This window comes from Rhinoderma darwinii, chromosome 6 (genome assembly GCF_050947455.1).
Source record: "Rhinoderma darwinii isolate aRhiDar2 chromosome 6, aRhiDar2.hap1, whole genome shotgun sequence".
Classification (NCBI taxonomy): Eukaryota; Metazoa; Chordata; class Amphibia; order Anura; family Rhinodermatidae; genus Rhinoderma; species Rhinoderma darwinii.
The window spans coordinates 950,921-970,339 of record NC_134692.1 but is presented as its reverse complement, the minus strand read 5'-3'; the positions used below and the strand labels follow the sequence as shown (position 1 = coordinate 970,339).

Here is a 19,419-nt window from a genome sequence, read left to right as displayed (position 1 = left end):
ATGTACACAGAGGAGATGTAGTATCTGTATATAGGATCAGTATAAGATGTACACAGAGGAGATGTAGTATCAGTATATAGGATCAGTATAAGATGTACACAGAGGAGATGTAGTATCTGTATATAGGATCAGTATAAGATGTAGACAGAGGAGATGTAGTGTCTGTATATAGGATCAGTATAAGATGTATACAGAGGAGATGTAGTATCTGTATATAGGATCAGTATAAGATGTATACAGAGGAGATGTAGTGTCTGTATATAGGATCAGTATAAGATGTACAGAGGAGATGTAGTATCTGTATATAGGATCAGTATAAGATGTATACAGAGGAGATGTAGTATCTGTATATAGGATCAGTATAAGATGTACACAGAGGAGATGTAGTATCAGTATATAGGATCAGTATAAGATGTACACAGAGGAGATGTAGTATCTGTATATAGGATCAGTATAAGATGTACACAGGGGAGATGTAGTATCTGTATATAGGATCAGTATAAGATGTACACAGAGGAGATGTAGTATCTGTATATAGGATCAGTATAAGATGTACACAGAGGAGATGTAGTGTCTGTATATAGGATCAGTATAAGACGTATACAGAGGAGATGTAGTATCTGTATATAGGATCAGTATAAGATGTACACAGAGGAGATGTAGTGTCTGTATATAGGATCAGTATAAGATGTACACAGAGGAGATGTAGTATCTGTATATAGGATCAGTATAAGATGTACACAGAGGAGATGTAGTGTCTGTATATAGGATCAGTATAAGATGTACACAGAGGAGATGTAGTGTCTGTATATAGGATCAGTATAAGATGTACACAGAAGAGATGTAGTGTCTGTATATAGGATCAGTATAAGATGTATACAGGGGAGATGTAGTATCTGTATATAGGATCAGTATAAGATGTACACAGAGGAGATGTAGTGTCTGTATATAGGATCAGTATAAGATGTACACAGAGGAGATGTAGTATCTGTATATAGGATCAGTATAAGATGTATACAGAGGAGATGTAGTATCTGTATATAGGATCAGTATAAGATGTATACAGGGGAGATGTAGTATCTGTATATAGGATCAGTATAAGATGTACACAGAGGAGATGTAGTGTCTGTATATAGGATCAGTATAAGATGTACACAGAGGAGATGTAGTATCAGTATATAGGATCAGTATAAGATGTACACAGAGGAGATGTAGTGTCTGTATATAGGATCAGTATAAGATGTACAGAGGAGATGTAGTATCTGTATATAGGATCAGTATAAGATGTACACAGAGGAGATGTAGTATCAGTATATAGGATCAGTATAAGATGTACACAGAGGAGATGTAGTATCTGTATATAGGATCAGTATAAGATGTACACAGAGGAGATGTAGTGTCTGTATATAGGATCAGTATAAGATGTACACAGAGGAGATGTAGTATCTGTATATAGGATCAGTATAAGATGTACACAGAGGAGATGTAGTGTCTGTATATAGGATCAGTATAAGATGTACACAGAGGAGATGTAGTATCTGTATATAGGATCAGTATAAGATGTACACAGAGGAGATGTAGTGTCTGTATATAGGATCAGTATAAGATGTACACAGGGGAGATGTAGTGTCTGTATATAGGATCAGTATAAGATGTACGCAGGGGAGATGTAGTATCTGTATATAGGATCAGTATAAGATGTATACACAGAGGAGATGTAGTGTCTGTATATAGGATCAGTATAAGATGTACACAGAGGAGATGTAGTGTCTGTATATAGGATCAGTATAAGATGTACACAGAGGAGATGTAGTGTCTGTATATAGGATCAGTATAAGATGTACACAGAAGAGATGTAGTATCTGTATATAGGATCAGTATAAGATGTACACAGGGGAGATGTAGTATCTGTATATAGGATCAGTATAAGATGTACACAGAGGAGATGTAGTATCTGTATATAGGATCAGTATAAGATGTACACAGAGGAGATGTAGTGTCTGTATATAGGATCAGTATAAGATGTACACAGAGGAGATGTAGTGTCTGTATATAGGATCAGTATAAGATGTACACAGAGGAGATGTAGTATCTGTATATAGGATCAGTATAAGATGTATACAGAGGAGATGTAGTATCTGTATATAGGATCAGTATAAGATGTATACAGGGGAGATGTAGTATCTGTATATAGGATCAGTATAAGATGTATACAGAGGAGATGTAGTGTCTGTATATAGGATCAGTATAAGATGTACACAGAGGAGATGTAGTATCTGTATATAGGATCAGTATAAGATGTACACAGAGGAGATGTAGTATCTGTATATAGGATCAGTATAAGATGTACACAGGGGAGATGTAGTATCTGTATATAGGATCAGTATAAGATGTACACAGAGGAGATGTAGTGTCTGTATATAGGATCAGTATAAGATGTACACAGAGGAGATGTAGTATCTGTATATAGGATCAGTATAAGATGTACACAGAGGAGATGTAGTATCTGTATATAGGATCAGTATAAGATGTACACAGAGGAGATGTAGTATCTGTATATAGGATCAGTATAAGATGTACACAGAGGAGATGTAGTATCTGTATATAGGATCAGTATAAGATGTACACAGAGGAGATGTAGTGTCTGTATATAGGATCAGTATAAGATGTATACAGAGGAGATGTAGTGTCTGTATATAGGATCAGTATAAGATGTACACAGAGGAGATGTAGTATCTGTATATAGGATCAGTATAAGATGTACACAGAGGAGATGTAGTGTCTGTATATAGGATCAGTATAAGATGTACACAGAGGAGATGTAGTGTCTGTATATAGGATCAGTATAAGATGTACACAGAGGAGATGTAGTGTCTGTATATAGGATCAGTATAAGATGTACACAGAGGAGATGTAGTATCTGTATATAGGATCAGTATAAGATGTATACAGAGGAGATGTAGTGTCTGTATATAGGATCAGTATAAGATGTACACAGAGGAGATGTAGTATCTGTATATAGGATCAGTATAAGATGTATACAGAGGAGATGTAGTATCTGTATATAGGATCAGTATAAGACGTACACAGAGATGTAGTGTCTGTATATAGGATCAGTATAAGATGTACACAGAGGAGATGTAGTGTCTGTATATAGGATCAGTATAAGATGTACACAGAGGAGATGTAGTATCTGTATATAGGATCAGTATAAGATGTACACAGGGGAGATGTAGTATCTGTATATAGGATCAGTATAAGATGTACACAGGGGAGATGTAGTGTCTGTATATAGGATCAGTATAAGATGTACAGAGGAGATGTAGTGTCTGTATATAGGATCAGTATAATGTACACAGAGGAGATGTAGTGTCTGTATATAGGATCAGTATAAGATGTACACAGGGGAGATGTAGTGTCTGTATATAGGATCAGTATAAGATGTACACAGAGGAGATGTAGTGTCTGTATATAGGATCAGTATAAGATGTATACAGAGGAGATGTAGTGTCTGTATATGGGATCAGTATAAGATGTACACAGAGGAGATGTAGTGTCTGTATATAGGATCAGTATAAGATGTGCTGGGCTTATAGACACCTCCCCTCCCCCCTGGATTTACAATCTATTGATTATGGGGGGGGGGGGGGGGGTGACGACTTCTCCAGGTTTCATCTTCGTTATCCGTTTGCTCAAAGGAATAATTATTTAGATTTTTCAGTCGTCGTCGTGTAACTGGTCCGTTTTAGTTCTGGGGGGATTTGTTTGAATTAGTGTCTTGCGAATATAATTGCCCCACCCCATCTGGCCCCTAACACCAGGCACTGGGGTCCCACGTGTGAGATCAGCCTCAGACTTCGTCCTTCCTCCCGTTTCAGGGTTACGTGGTTTGTCCCTCGGAGAAGCGGTTTCTGCTGCTCTTCACCTTTCTGAAAAAGAACCGGAAGAAGAAGATGATGGTTTTCTTCTCGTCCTGCATGTCCGTGAAATTTCACTACGAGCTCCTGAACTACATTGACCTGCCGGTGATGGCGATCCATGTGAGTAGCCGGCGGAGAACGATGTCCCAGGAGAAAACCCATCAGACGTTCTGTGACTGGAGGCGCAAATCACAGTCCGATATATTCTGCCACCAGTGTATATGTTGTGCCCCCGGGTGTTGTCTCCGCCTCTCTCTCTCGCCCTACCCCCCTCTCTCTCTCGCCCTCCCTCTCTCTCTCGCCCTCCCTCTCTCTCTCGCCCTCCCTCTCTCTCTCGCCCTCCCTCTCTCTCTCGCCCTCCCTCTCTCTCTCGCCCTCCCTCTCTCTCTCTCGCCCTCTCTCTCTCTCGCCCTCTCTCTCTCTCGCCCTCCCCCTCTCTCGCCCTCCCCCTCTCTCGCCCTCCCCCTCTCTCGCCCTCCCCCTCTCTCGCCCTCCCCCTCTCTCGCCCTCCCCCTCTCTCGCCCTCCCCCTCTCTCGCCCTCCCCCTCTCTCGCCCTCCCCCTCTCTCGCCCTCCCCCTCTCTCGCCCTCCCCCTCTCTCGCCCTCCCCCTCTCTCGCCCTCCCCCTCTCTCGCCCTCCCCCTCTCTCGCCCTCCCCCTCTCTCGCCCTCCCCCTCTCTCGCCCTCCCCCTCCCTTCCTCTGGATGTTGCCTCCGCCGTGTCTCGGCAGTTCTGGGTGTTGCTAGTTCTCGCTCCTTACATTTCTTTTCCTCCAGGGGAAGCAGAAACAGACTAAGCGCACCACGACCTTCTTCCAGTTCTGTAACGCGGACTCCGGGATCCTCCTGTGCACGGACGTTGCAGCCAGAGGGTTGGATATCCCAGAGGTGGACTGGATTGTTCAGTACGACCCCACGGATGACCCCAAGGTGGGTATCACCCCCCCCCCCGGTTGTGTGGTTTTCTGGAGGTGACATTGACTATTGAGCGTTGTGACCGTCTTGTTGGCAGGAATATATCCACCGAGTGGGCAGGACGGCGCGGGGGATTGATGGGCGGGGCCACGCGTTGCTGATTCTGCGTCCTGAGGAGCTGGGCTTCCTGCGATATCTAAAACAAGCCAAGGTGAGTGCGGGTCTGGTGTGAGCGCCCCTGAACCCCTCCCCCATCTTCTACAGTCGCCACTCACCATTGTCTTCCCATTACAGGTGCCGCTCAGCGAGTTTGAGTTTTCCTGGAGTAAAATTTCTGACATCCAGTCTCAGGTACGTTCTGTTGCTCTACGTTGTGGATGATGAGGGTGTTAGTTTCTTGTGTCGTTTCCACGTTTGAATTGTCGCTTGTCGTCTGGTTTCAGCTTGAGAAACTGATAGAGAAGAATTATTATCTGAACAAGTCTGCGCAGGAAGCGTACAAGGCGTATATCCGCGCCTACGACTCGCACTCCCACAAGCAAATATTTGACGTCAACACCTTGGATCTGCCGAAAGTGTCTCTGTCCTTTGGGTTCCAGGTCCCTCCATTCGTTGACCTCAGTATCCTTAACCTGATGACATTCGCATTGTCGCTCCAGTCCCTGTATGATTTCACTGGTGGGGGAGGGGCTATTTGTATTACCTGTCACGTCACTATGGGCTCTTAGTGCCGCCTGCTGGGGCCCTGATCACACTAACCTAGAGGAAGAGCGAGGGCTGTGAGGTGACTTGAGGCCGGTGGCGAGGGCTGTGAGGTGACTTGAGGCCGGTGGCGAGGGCTGTGGGGTGACTTGAGGCCGGTGGCGAGGGCTGTGAGGTGACTTGACGCCGGTGGCGAGGGCTGTGAGGTGACAGGCCGGTGGCGAGGGCTGTGTGGTGACAGGCCGGTGGCGAGGGCTGTGAGGTGACAGGCCGGTGGCGAGGGCTGTGAGGTGACAGGCCGGTGGCGAGGGCTGTGAGGTGACAGGCCGGTGGCGAGGGCTGTGAGGTGACAGGCCGGTGGCGAGGGCTGTGAGGTGACTTGAGGCCGGTGGCGAGGGCTGTGAGGTGACTTGACGCCGGTGGCGAGGGCTGTGAGGTGACTTGACGCCGGTGGCGAGGGCTGTGAGGTGACTTGACGCTGGTGGCGAGGGCTGTGAGGTGACTTGACGCTGGTGGCGAGGGCTGTGAGGTGACTTGAGGCCGGTGGCGAGGGCTGTGAGGTGACTTGAGGCCGGTGGCGAGGGCTGTGAGGTGACTTGAGGCCGGTGGCGAGGGCTGTGAGGTGACTGCCGCCGGTGGCGAGGGCTGTGAGGTGACTTGACGCCGGTGGCGAGGGCTGTGAGGTGACTTGAGGCTGGTGGCGAGGGCTGTGAGGTGACTTGACGCCGGTGGCGAGGGCTGTGAGGTGACTTGACGCCGGTGGCGAGGGCTGTGAGGTGACTTGAGGCCGGTGGCGAGGGCTGTGAGGTGACTTGAGGCCGGTGGCGAGGGCTGTGAGGTGACTGCCGCCGGTGGCGAGGGCTGTGAGGTGACTTGATGCCGGTGGCGAGGGCCGTGACGCGACTGATGCCGTGGCGAAGGCTGCAGCTGGTGATTGTCCACTTTCCTTCACTCCGTCTTCTCAGATGTTAACAGCAGCGGAGGGAAGAAGCTGCAGAAGCGAGGAGGAGGAGGAGGAGGAGGGTTTGGAGGAGGAGGGTTTGGATATCAAAAGTCAAGAAATCTGCACAAAACCAAGATCTTCAAACACATCAATAAGAGCGGCCGGAGCGATGGGCGGCAATTCACACGCTGATCATGGCCTGCAGCTTTATCACAACCTGAGCGGTCACAATCTCTTCACCCTCTGGTTCTGTTTTTAATAACGTGACTGAACGGTCGTTTGTAAGTGAATCCCCTCCCCCACCTTCAGTTTTATCACCGAGCTCGGTGCTCTCCAGTTATTTCCATGTTTCCTCTGCGGTCTGGGCTTGTCTGCTCCTCCTCCTCATCATCCTTCTCTGTTGGGGGTTATAGTTTGTACATTCCGCTCCATCAGATTCTTCTTCTTCGTGCTGCAGCCACTGGATAAGGAGCCGCGCCGAGTCTGATCCAGAGGTTTATTTGGGACCTTCTCACTTGGGGGGGGGGGGGGGGGGGTTTATCTACAGAATAAAGTTGATGTCCTGCGCACAGACTGTTGTATGCTCCGTGACTTTGGATTGTAATCCGCTATCCTGGCTCCTCCTCCAGTCGTGTGATTGGTCGCTTGGATCTTGCCGGAGTCATGTGGTTTCTATGGTTTGCGGGGGATGTAGTGGAGACCTGTGAATCCGCCTTTAGCCTCAATGTTCCAGATAAGGAAATCTTTTTATTGGCGCTGAAACGTTGCGGAGTCCGCACTATGGGACAATAAGAAGATTTACTTCTGTGGAACGCTGACGTCATCGCTTCTTCTTCCTGTGAACCCGCGGGTGGGCTGGAGCTGCCCCGGGAGGACGGTCTGTTGTGTGGATTGTGTTCCTATGTCCACAGTGTCGCCACTTATTAAAGGGCCGGCGTTTCTACCATTTTTAATCGGGTTGGTTTGCTGCTCCAGGTTTTATGGTTTCTCCCCTTTTAACAAAATTCCACCTGTTCATGACCGTGAGGTTTGATAAGGACCCCCATCCCTTATAAGATTGGGGCTACACCTAGACATAAATCACTGTCCAGAAGAATACATTATACTAGAGGTAGTCACGAGCATTAATATCCCTACACTAAATCATGATTACATTATACTAGTCAGGACTTCTAGAGCAGGGGTCTCAAACTCGGCCGGGTAATTGGGCCACATGTAGAAAAAATGGGAAGTTGACGGCCGTCAAATTTGATACAATACAAAATTATTGTTAATCAATTAGTATTCTAGTAATATAGTGTTCTAGGAGATCAAATAGCTAATACTACATTACTAGAACAATACTAGATTACTATAATTATACCGCTAGGTTTAAAATCTGAGATTTTTCTCCACGTGCTTATTTAAAAAAATCCAGTTTTGCCATTTAAGTGTCGCTAAATGCAGTCCGGCTGCTCAGTTGGCAGCGTTTGGGGGGGGGGGGGGGGGAAGACCCTGACTACACTGTGCATGTATGGACAGCGATGTCTGGGAATTTCCACAGAGAAAGGAGCAGAGACTATACTAGCGCTCTGCCCGGGACTTCGGCTCTGAGGAAGCTCCAGACATCGTGTGTCCATACATGGACACCGATGTCAAGGAATTGAGCAGAGCCGATACTAGCGCTCTGGCCGGGACTTTACTCTGGGGAAGAACATTGACAAACTGGAATTCCCTGATATCACTGTCCATATATGGACAGTTTGTCAGGGTTTTCCCCAGAGTAGAGGCCCGGCCAGAGCGCTAGTATCGGCTCTGCTCAATTCCTTGACATCGGTGTCCATGTATGGACAGAGTCCCGGAGCAGAGCTTATACTAGCGCTCTGCAGGGGACTCGGGAAACCCCAGACATCGCTGTCCATATGTGGACAGCGATGTCCGGGAATTCCAGAGTCCCGTAGCAGAGTCTGTACTAGCGGCTCTGTCCCGCGGGCCGTAGATGACCGCTCCAGGGGCCGTGTGCGTGAGACCCCTGCTCTAGTATAATGTATTCATGATTTATTGTAGGGATATTAATACTCGTGAGTACCTCTAGTATATCGTATAGCCCTGGACATGTTTGTAGTGGGTGATAAATCGGCCTTCTCATGCCACATCTAATAGTCACTAGAGGGAATCTGGGACGTTTATCTTGGTGATTCTCCAATATTTTTCATACTTATGAGAACTTGGAGGAAAAATAGAATTAGCCCCTTGGGTAATTCTGAATTTGTCCATGACCGCACCACAGGAGGATAGGGCTCCGCCTCTAATAGGGATCGGGAATCACACGAGGTTAAATAGCCCCTCCCCCTTCTCAGTGTATTTGAAACTACCATATGGCATAGCGATTCAACATACTTATTCCTCCATAATCATATTGATCACTTAATATAATTAATAATATGGGGGAACTCTGGGTGTTGTCATGGAGGGTTGCTTACCAGTAAGTCTATGTTCTTACTTCCCCCTCCATGATTACACCACAGGAGAGTTAACATGTAAATTTATTGGGGGGGGGGAGATGAGATGGGATGGGACTCGCCTGCCAAAGGAAAGATCTTCAACAGAAGCCAAATGAAGTCTAGTGGTTAATGATTGTACGGCCGGAAGACCAAGTAGCTGCGTTACAGATCTGGTCCCGGGTAACGTCTCCTCTTTCAGCCACGGACATTGCTCGGGGGGAGGGACACTTCCAGGGGGATTAAGGAGCTGGACCTGGTGCGTTTCGATGATCGATTTCTTAGACCAGTGTGTGATGGTCGTTCTGGAAGTTTTTTTTGCTTTATTTATTCCCCAGAACTGACAAACATTCTGATCTATCCTCCAAAACTGTCAACCCCGAGTTCTTTAGTGCGGTTTTACGTACGTCCAGGGAATGGAACTCTTCTTTATTCTTAGGATTTTGACAGATAGATGGAAGTACAACGTCCTGAGACATGTGGACTTCTGATACCACTTGTGGTAGGAAAGAGAGGTCTGGACGAAGCACAATCCTGTCTCCCATCATCATCCTCCTCCGATAGGGTTTTCTTATGGAGAGGGCTTGGATTTCTCCTACTCTGCGTGCCGTAGTAACAGCCGCTAGAAGAGCTGCTTTCCAGGACCGTCTCCTAATTTCAGGAGGAGGTTTAACTGGAGACATAGTTAGTCCCTTTAATGCAATATTTATGTCCCAAGTAGGGACTAGAATCCTCTTTTCTTTTTTTTTGGTGTCCGCCTGTAGGTTCTTACGAAGAATCTCTTGGTCCATCTGTGGCCGCTACGAGGTCCTGATCGAATTATGAACTTCGCACTGATATTTGGACTTTGTGTACTTGGTTTTAATCCCTTTTCAAGTCCTGTTTGTAGGAAGTCCAGAACTATTGCTATTTTGGGATAAAGAATATTTGGTTGATCATCCCCAGCCCAGGAGCGGAACTTTTTCCAAGCCTTATTATAAATCGCATTGGTCACTTATTTTCTACTTTTTTGCAGCATATTGATCACTGGTCAGACAATCCTTTTGATTTCCGGATGGAGGCTCCAGAATCCAGGCTGGTGGTTGGAGCTTTTGAGGGTCTGTATATAGGCTTGGTCCCTGATGTAGGACATCCTGACATGTTGGTAATATCCAGGGTTCTGCTGCTTTTAGACTGTTTAACAGTCAGGCCAAAAAGGTCTGGTTCGGGGGGCAATTAACATCACCTTTGTTTTCCCTAACCTGATCTTCTGAAGTTTTTGGGATCAGGGGAATTGGAGGAACCGCATAGGCCAGTTGGAAACTTCAATTGTGAGCCAATGTGTCGAATCCTAGACCTTTTTTTTTTTTTTTATTTAGAGAAAATAGAGTTTTTGATTTTTTTTTTTTTCTGGTTTGCAAATAAATCCTTTTCCGGAAGTCCCCACTTCTGAGTTATTTGGACATAAACCTCCTGTTTTAGACACCATTCAGTTGGATCTAAATCCTTTTGACTTAAGAAACGTGCCTGGATGTTGGAGGGACCTGCGAGATGGAGGGGTAATAGCCGAAAACTCTGCCCAGGAAAATATTAGTCCCGCTAGGATCCGCAGGTTTTTCTGTCTGACACCTCTGGTCTCCGATATTGTCTGACTACATTCTCACGTGAGTTTTGGATATGATCTGTCATCTTTTAGAGATTCCAGGATGGCTCTTAATTATCCGAAATTTGACGAGTGATTTTCTTATTTGCTTTGGCCAAACTCTCCAGAAAGAGCCTTGATCCAACCTGTTCCCTTGGCTAGTAAGGAAATGGATGCGATTAGGTCCTCTGTAGGGGTCCCTGAGGAACCTTTAACTGGTCTAACCCCCTGTAGATGGACCTTGCGCTGCAGGTAGCGCCTATGTTTACTTGAAGCGAGGCAGAAGCGTCCCATGACTTTTTCCAATAGGCTGTTGGCCTTACTATTTAGTTGGGAAGAATCTTCAAAGGGTAGAATAGTCTTTTTACCCAATTTGGCAACCTGGATGTTAATTTTTGGGACTTTAAGACATTTTAAAAGGTCTTCATCCAGCGGAAATCTATCCTTTAATTCCGCGGGCCAAGACACTTGTTTTTTGGGGAACTTCCATTCATCTTCAATGAGCCCTTGAAGATTTTCATGGCTGGGAAAGCATAGCTTCTTTTTGCCCGTAGTACAGCAAATGTTTTGTCCTGGATTGTACGAGTTTCTTCTCCTGTGCCCTGTAGTATTTCTTACTGCGTTAGTAAAACTTTTCTTCTATAAGTGAAAATATGCAAGAACTTCTTCTGGGGAGCAGAAGGTCCCAGCTGTCCCCCTTCCTCAGGGATATCACCCAATATAGAGGGACGGTGACCTTCTGCAGACCCTGAATCCTCTTCTACCACAAGTTTCCTTCCTTAGGTGTGGGAGGGGGTTGGGAGGGGTAATGCAAGGAAGACGGGATCTCCTGCTTGACGATTCCCTTAGCCTCCTGCATAGATGATGATTGCTCCTCCCTGATGATGTTCCCTGTGCAGGAAGGGCAGGGGGGCTTTTTGTTATTAGATTGTTTTTGTGACATATGGCACATTTAAGGGGGGGGGGGGGGTGTTTCTCTCTTAGGCTTCCTAGAGGTCTGAAATAAGAAGGGAAATAGTTAAGTAACTAATCCCTATACAAATATTCCCATGACTAGAATACTTAGGCTGGGTTCACACGTGGCGGAATTTCACTTGAATTCCGCTGCGGACACTCCGCAGCGTTAATCCGCAGCAGAGCCGTTTGTCCATTGACTTTCACTTTAATTTAGCAGTGTTCATTTAGACGAGGCGTAAAATTCCGCTGCGGAGCGGAATTTGGTGTCCGCAGCATGCTCTGTCTGTTGCGGAGCAGTGGCGGACTCATGGTGGAATTTCTCCATTGACTTCAATGGAGATTCTAATTTCCGCAATGAAGTCCGCAGCTGTCATGCACATGTTATGTGTGCTGCGGATGCGTTTTGCTTTTTTAACATGACATTTCTTCATTCTGGCTGGACCTATGTATTTCTAGGTCTACAGCCAGACTGAGGAAGTCAATGGGGCTCCCGTAATGACGGGAGCGTTGCTAGGAGACGTCTGTAAATAGTCACTGTCCAGGGTGCTGAAAGAGTTAAGCGATCGGCAGTAACTGTTTCTGCCCCCTGGACAGTGACTACCGATCCCAATATACAGCAACCTGTAAAAAAAAATAGAAGTTCATACTTACCCAGAACTCCCTGCTTCTGTCTCCAGTCCGGCCTCCCAGGATGACGTTTCAGTCTAAGTGACGGCTGCAGCCAATCACAGGCCAATCACAGAGTGCAGCCAATCACAGGCTGCAGCGGTCACATGGACTGCCGCGTCATCCAGGGAGGTAGGGCTGGATGCCGAAAGAGGGACGCGTCACCAAGACAACGGCCGGTAAGTATGAAATTCGTTTACTTTCACTAGGGAAAGTGCTGCCCCTTCTCTCTATCCTGCACTGATACAGAGAAGGGAAGCACTTTTTCCGCAGTCCGCAGCAGCTAGTCCGCATCAATTTACTGCACATTTTGGGCAGATCCGCAGCCGTAATCCGCAACCCGGATTAGGTGCGGCATTGATGCGGACAGTTGTGGAGGAAATCCGCCACGTGGGGGCATGCCCTTACTGGGTGGGGAGGCAGATTTCTCAGACTCAGTCATGGTGCAGGCAAGACAGGAGTGATACAAACCTTCCTACCTGAGAATGAGGCCTTATGTCCGGGTGACTTTTAACCTTGACCACCTGGACCTGTGTGATTATGGACGCAGCCCATGCCATGCGGCGCCGCCATGACACTTACAGCGTCCACACCCAGAAGTCCATCACTCGTCCGTTCATATTGTGAAGCGCGGGCTATGAGCAGAAGGATTTCCGATTACAAGAGGAGCGGCTGGGAAGGATCGGAGACGGCACATTGTTTTTTGTTTTCTTCACCTCCGCTTTACCGAAGGTGCAGGAGAGGTGAACGGGGTCCCAAACTTGAGGAAGATGGGAGCAGTGATCAGTGGCGGATTAAAAAGACCATGGGCCTTGGGCTGTTACCCAAACTTGGGCCCCCCTTCTCCACCACCACCCTGCCGCGCCGTAACTATTGCTAACACTACCTAAACACTAGTACACAAAGTACACACAGTAGGCACATTATGCACAAAGTACGCACAGTACACAAAGTACACAAAGTACCACATTATGCACAAAGTACACACAGTACAAAGTACGCACACAGTACACACATTATGCACAAAGTATGCATAGTACACAAAGTACACACGCGTATGCACATTATACACAAAGTACACCTTGTAAACACATGAATATGGACATTAAACACACATGAACATTAAACACACATGCACTTACCTTTTATGTCTTCACTGCAGCTCTTCTCCTGCTCACGGCACAGAGCCCGCCGACAGTCTCGTCTCCCCTCCCCCATGTCCCGACAGCTAGCAGCAGAGGAGAGATGTTTAGAGCAGGGAAGGGGGGCTGGAGGGGGAGCTTCTAAAGCAGCACAGACCACGGCTGCCAAGTAGAAGCGAAGCTCCCCTCGCCTGACAGGTGCGGTCCTGGCACCGGGGCTCCCTCCGGTGCTAGCGACGCCACTGGGCATGAGGGGGTTCGGGCGGTCATGGGAGCCTTGGGCCCCGGGCGACCGCCCGAAACGCCCTAATGACAATCCGCCACTGGCAGTGATTATATAGAGGTGAGACGTGACCACTCACTACCTGGAGATTTCTTTTTTTTAAAAAGTGAAACGACGGACACCAGCCAAACCCGCAGCACCTCTAAATGCCCAATAGGGACAGGGGAAAAAAACCATATAGGGGGGCGCTATTTAAGCTCTTGTTTTTCCTGTCCCTGTTAGAGGCAGAGCCCTCTCTGGTAGCGCTGTCATGGAGGGTAAGTGAGAAATGACTAAGCTGCAGGATTATTGGCTCATTCATTGTACAATCCATCGACCTAACGATGACCTTCTAGAGGGGACTGGTGCTGTGCATGATCCCTACTGCTGTGTCCCAGGCCTGACGTGCGCAGCGGACGATGGGTGCAGCCTTGTGAGGGGACCATGCTAAGGCTGGTGTATAACATGTCCGATTACAGGGGGGCGGTACTGGTTGCAGTACCAGACACAGCCTATGGGCAGGGATGGCGCTGCTTTTTGAGGTAAGCAGCCATGTTATTCTAGTCCTGTACAACCCCTTCATGTCTCTCCACATGACCTCATAACATTTAGGGTTTATAACTTTTATACTTGTGTTCATCCCGAAGCTGCAGATGCCACAAAAGACTGCGGTTCAGGTTTCGGTGTATTCAGCCGCAGGGACGTGGCCAGAGGTTCACCTATAAATCAGGCCGGATGCTGGGAGTTGTTTGGTGAAGGCCAGTGAACATCCAGTACCAGGGAATTCTAATCATTCACAAGAGAAAACTAAACCCAGGGGCCCCAGTCCTCCCAGGGCCACACGCATCATGTGCAGGCAGTCACTTTATCTTCAGCTGTGGAGGGGGGGGGGGGGAGAACACGAGTCACAGACGGAGGAACATTGTATGGTTTTATTATCGGGGAGGAGATCCGGATACACATGACATTTTTAGTGACTCCACCTACAAGGAGACGACGCGGCGGTACACGGTGGATTCCGGGCGCTCCGCACAGACCGGACGCGACTTCAGGGGGCGCGATTCTTCAGTTTACTCAGTAGCACCTCATTCCTGCGACATTCCTAAAAAGCAACAAAGGATGAAGAGCGGAGGAAGCGCCTCGTGCGTATTCATGACTGAGGAGCAAGTTCTCACATTCTCCAGGTCACGAGACGCCGTGTGACCGGCCGCCTCCTCCACCGCGAGACGTCACCTCTCACCTCTTTAAACTCCTTGACCGTCTTGAAGTAAAGTCTCTGCTTCTCCAGCATCTCCAGATATTCGTCATTCAGTTGATCTCGTCTCATCTTGTTTTCCTGCTTCTTCTTCTCCATCTGGAAAACACAAGATTTATTACTCCTCAGGGGTGGGGCTACCAGCAGTCCACACCCCTCCCCCACATGTGCGCGTGCCTTATTCCTGTTCTGTCTGATCCCATCCACAATCTGCTCCATCTGCCTGAGGAACTGCTCCCGGGTGCCGGATGACGCCATCGCCCTGAGGGGGTAAAACATCAATTAACGGCCGGCGGTCCAGACTCTCCCCCACATCAGGCGCCGCTCATCTCCGCGTCTTTGCTGATACTTACTGCTGGAAGTTGTCGTGAATTGAATTCAGCAAATTCACCTGAAAGAGAAACCCGTCACTAATCATTCCACGTCCAAAGCAAAATCCTCCCCCAACTGCAGCCCCATAGCCACCTGGCCAGCAAAAATCATCGGTGCGAGCCAACCATCGGAATCTAGGACTACGAGACAGTAAAGATTTGCGCCATAATTAAAAGCAGTTTCTGGCATAAACGATAAATCGATGGAACGGACAGTGGCCCCACCCCTCCCACTAAACCACACCCCCTCCCACTAAACTCCACCCTATATTTTGATCCACTTTTACAATTCTCTCGTCCGTCACAAAGCAGCAAATTACGGCATAAATGTGAGATGCGCCATAATTAACGACTTTTCAAACCCCAGAATTGTGGCATAAATGCAATACATTTTCTGAGACCACCAAAAAGAGAGCGCTCACTACTACATACAGATATCTACAGCTCCCACAGTTACATAATATGCTGCTGCCTGCAGCCACCACTAGGTGGAGCTCACTACATACAGATATCTACAGCTCCCACAGTTACATAATATGCTGCTGCCTGCAGCCACCACTAGGGGGCGCTCACTACATACAGATATCTACAGCTCCCACAGTTACATAATATGCTGCTGCCTGCAGTCACCACTAGGGGCGCTCACTACATACAGATATATACAGCTCCTATAGTTACATAATATGCTGCTGCCTGCAGCCACCACTAGGTGGAGCTCACTACATACAGATATCTACAGCTCCCATAGTTACATAATATGCTGCTGCCTGCAGCCACCACTAGGGGGAGCTCACTACATACAGATATCTACAGCTCCCACAGTTACATAATATGCTGCTGCCTGCAGCCACCACTAGGGGGCGCTCACTACATACAGATATCTACAGCTCCCACAGTTACATAATATGCTGCTGCCTGCAGCCACCACTAGGGGGCGCTCACTACATACAGATATCTACAGCTCCCACAGTTACATAATATGCTGCTGCCTGCAGTCACCACTAGGGGGAGCTCACTACATACAGATATATACAGCTCCCATAGTTACATAATATGCTGCTGCCTGCAGCCACCACTAGGGGCGCTCACTACATACAGATATCTACAGCTCCCACAGTTACATAATATGCTGCTGCCTGCAGCCACCACTAGGGGGAGCTCACTACATACAGATATATACAGCTCCCATAGTTACATAATATGCTGCTGCCTGCAGCCACCACTAGGGGGCGCTCACTACATACAGATATCTACAGCTCCCATAGAGTTACATGATAATAATCTACTGCCTGCAGTCACCACTAGGAGCTCACTACATACAGATATATACAGCTCCTATAGTTACATAATATGCTGCTGCCTGCAGCCACCACTAGGGGGCGCTCACTACATACAGATATCTACAGCTCCCATAGAGTTACATGATAATAATCTACTGCCTGCAGCCACCACTAGGAGCTCACTACATACAGATATATACAGCTTCCATAGAATAACGAGAAGATTCTGCTACCTGCAGCCACCACTAGGGGGAGCTCACTATATAGATTCTCACATGTCCTAAAGCAGTGGCGTGGACAGACCATGGTAGATACATTTATCCACAGTCTGTATTAGCCATATTGTTACTACAGCACGACCCCCCCCCCCCCCCCCCCACCTCACCTCCTTCTCCAGATAAAGCTTCTTATCATCCAGAGTGTTGTACAAAGTGAAGAACTGTTTGGTCTCCTTGTGAGTGGCCGAAACTGTAAGACAAAAGCAGATTCCAGTTTTCAGGTAAAGAATTAAAGAAACAGTTATAGGAGTTCAGATTCAACCTCCAGCCTGTACCCCTCTCCTTCCAGCAGCCTGTACCCCTCACCTTCCAGCAGCCTGTACCCCCTCTCCTGCCTGCAGCCTCTCTGTAATATATGTTATTAGAGGACAGTGTCACCTCCTCACCTTCCAGCAGTCTGTACCCCCTCTCCTGCCTGCAGCCTCTGTAATATATGTTATTAGAGGACAGTGTCACCTCCTCACCTTCCAGCAGCCTGTACCCCCTCTCCTGCCTGCAGCCTCTGTAATATATGTTATTAGAGGACAGTGTCACCTCCTCACCTTCCAGCTGCCTGTACCCCTCTCCTGCCTGCAGCCTCTGTAATATATGTTATTAGAGGACAGTGTCACCCCTCACCTTCCAGCAGCCTGTACCCCCTCTCCTGCCTGCAGCCTCTCTGTAATATATGTTATTAGAGGACAGTGTCACCACCTCACCTTCCAGCAGCCTGTACCCCCTCTCCTGCCTCCAGCCTCTCTGTAATATATGTTATTAGAGGACAGTGTCACCTCCTCACCTTACAGCAGCCTGTACCCCCTCTCCTGCCTGCAGTCTCTGTAATATATGTTATTAGAGGACAGTGTCACCTCCTCACCTTCCAGCAGCCTGTACCCCCTCTCCTGCCTGCAGCCTCTGTAATATATGTTATTAGAGGACAGTGTCACCCCCTCACCTTCCAGCAGCCTGTACCCCTCTCCTGCCTGCAGCCTCTGTAATATATGTTATTAGAGGACAGTGTCACCTCCTCACCTTCCAGCAGCCTGTACCCCTCTCCTGCCTGCAGCCTCTGTAATATATGTTATTAGAGGACAGTGTCACCTCCTCACCTTCCAGCAGCCTGTACCCCCTCTCCTGCCTGCAGCCTCCCTGTAATATATGTTATTAGAGGACAGTGTCACCTCCTCACCTTCCAGCAGCCTGTACCCCTCTCCTGCCTGCAGCCCCTGTAATATATGTTATTAGAGGACAGTGTCACCTCCTCACCTTCCAGCAGCCTGTACCCCCTCTCCTGCCTGCAGCCTCTGTAATATATGTTATTAGAGGACAGTGTCACCTCCTCACCTTCCAGCAGCCTGTACCCCCTCTCCTGCCTGCAGCCTCTGTAATATATGTTATTAGAGGACAGTGTCACCTCCTCACCTTTCAGCAGCCTGTACCCCCTCTCCTGCCTGCAGCCTCTGTAATATATGTTATTAGAGGACAGTGTCACCTCCTCACCTTCCAGCTGCCTGTACCCCCTCTCCTGCCTGCAGCCTCTGTAATATATGTTATTAGAGGACAGTGTCACCACCTCACCTTCCAGCAGCCTGTACCCCTCTCCTGCCTGCAGCCCCTCTGTAATATATGTTATTAGAGGACAGTGTCACCTCCTCACCTTACAGCAGCCTGTACCCCCTCTCCTGCCTGCAGCCTCTGTAATATATGTTATTAGAGGACAGTGTCACCTCCTCACCTTCCAGCAGCCTGTACCCCCTCTCCTGCCTGCAGCCTCCCTGTAATATATGTTATTAGAGGACAGTGTCACCTCCTCACCTTCCAGCAGCCTGTACCCCTCTCCTGCCTGCAGCCTCTGTAATATATGTTATTAGAGGACAGTGTCACCCCCTCACCTTCCAGCAGCCTGTACCCCTCTCCTGCCTGCAGCCTCTCTGTAATATATGTTATTAGAGGACAGTGTCACCCCCTCACCTTCCAGCAGCCTGTACCCCCTCTCCTGCCTGCAGCCTCTCTGTAATATATGTTATTAGAGGACAGTGTCACCTCCTCACCTTCCAGCAGCCTGTACCCCTCTCCTGCCTGCAGCCTCTGTAATATATGTTATTAGAGGACAGTGTCACCTCCTCACCTTCCAGCAGCCTGTACCCCTCTCCTGCCTGCAGCCTCTCTGTAATATATGTTATTAGAGGACAGTGTCACCTCCTCACCTTCCAGCAGCCTGTACCCCCTCTCCTGCCTGCAGCCTCTCTGTAATATATGTTATTAGAGGACAGTGTCCCCTCCTCACCTTCCAGCAGCCTGTACCCCTCTCCTGCCTGCAGCCTCTGTAATATATGTTATTAGAGGACAGTGTCACCTCCTCACCTTCCAGCAGCCTGTACCCCCTCTCCTGCCTGCAGCCTCTCTGTAATATATGTTATTAGAGGACAGTGTCACCTCCTCACCTTCCAGCAGTCTGTACCCCTCTCCTGCCTGCAGCCTCTGTAATATATGTTATTAGAGGACAGTGTCACCTCCTCACCTTCCAGCAGCCTGTACCCCCTCTCCTGCCTGCAGCCTCTGTAATATATGTTATTAGAGGACAGTGTCACCTCCTCACCTTCCAGCAGCCTGTACCCCTCTCCTGCCTGCAGCCTCTGTAATATATGTT

General features: G+C 48.2%; 2 protein-coding genes across 5 annotated transcripts in view; one reads left to right on the top strand and one right to left on the bottom strand.

Annotated features, from left to right (window-relative positions):
• DDX18 (DEAD-box helicase 18) overlaps positions 1-6,998 on the top strand; it is a 44,948-nt gene extending 37,950 nt beyond the window's left edge. For both annotated transcript variants that reach the window (XM_075828986.1, XM_075828985.1), the window contains exons 9-14: positions 3,879-4,040; positions 4,696-4,848; positions 4,931-5,044; positions 5,128-5,184; positions 5,277-5,454; positions 6,501-6,998. In XM_075828986.1, the coding sequence (XP_075685101.1) occupies positions 3,879-4,040; positions 4,696-4,848; positions 4,931-5,044; positions 5,128-5,184; positions 5,277-5,454; positions 6,501-6,670 (834 nt within the window). In that variant the 3' untranslated portion in view covers positions 6,671-6,998. The remainder of the gene's footprint in view (positions 1-3,878; positions 4,041-4,695; positions 4,849-4,930; positions 5,045-5,127; positions 5,185-5,276; positions 5,455-6,500) is intronic.
• Positions 6,999-14,524: 7,526 nt separating this feature from the next.
• Positions 14,525-19,419, bottom strand: part of CCDC93 (CCC complex scaffolding subunit CCDC93) — a 49,511-nt gene continuing 44,616 nt past the window's right edge. For all 3 annotated transcript variants that reach the window (XM_075828978.1, XM_075828980.1, XM_075828979.1), the window contains 5 exons: positions 16,898-16,980; positions 15,215-15,252; positions 15,039-15,123; positions 14,847-14,960; positions 14,525-14,708 (listed from right to left, as the gene is read on the bottom strand). In XM_075828978.1, the coding sequence (XP_075685093.1) occupies positions 14,655-14,708; positions 14,847-14,960; positions 15,039-15,123; positions 15,215-15,252; positions 16,898-16,980 (374 nt within the window). In that variant the 3' untranslated portion in view covers positions 14,525-14,654. The remainder of the gene's footprint in view (positions 14,709-14,846; positions 14,961-15,038; positions 15,124-15,214; positions 15,253-16,897; positions 16,981-19,419) is intronic.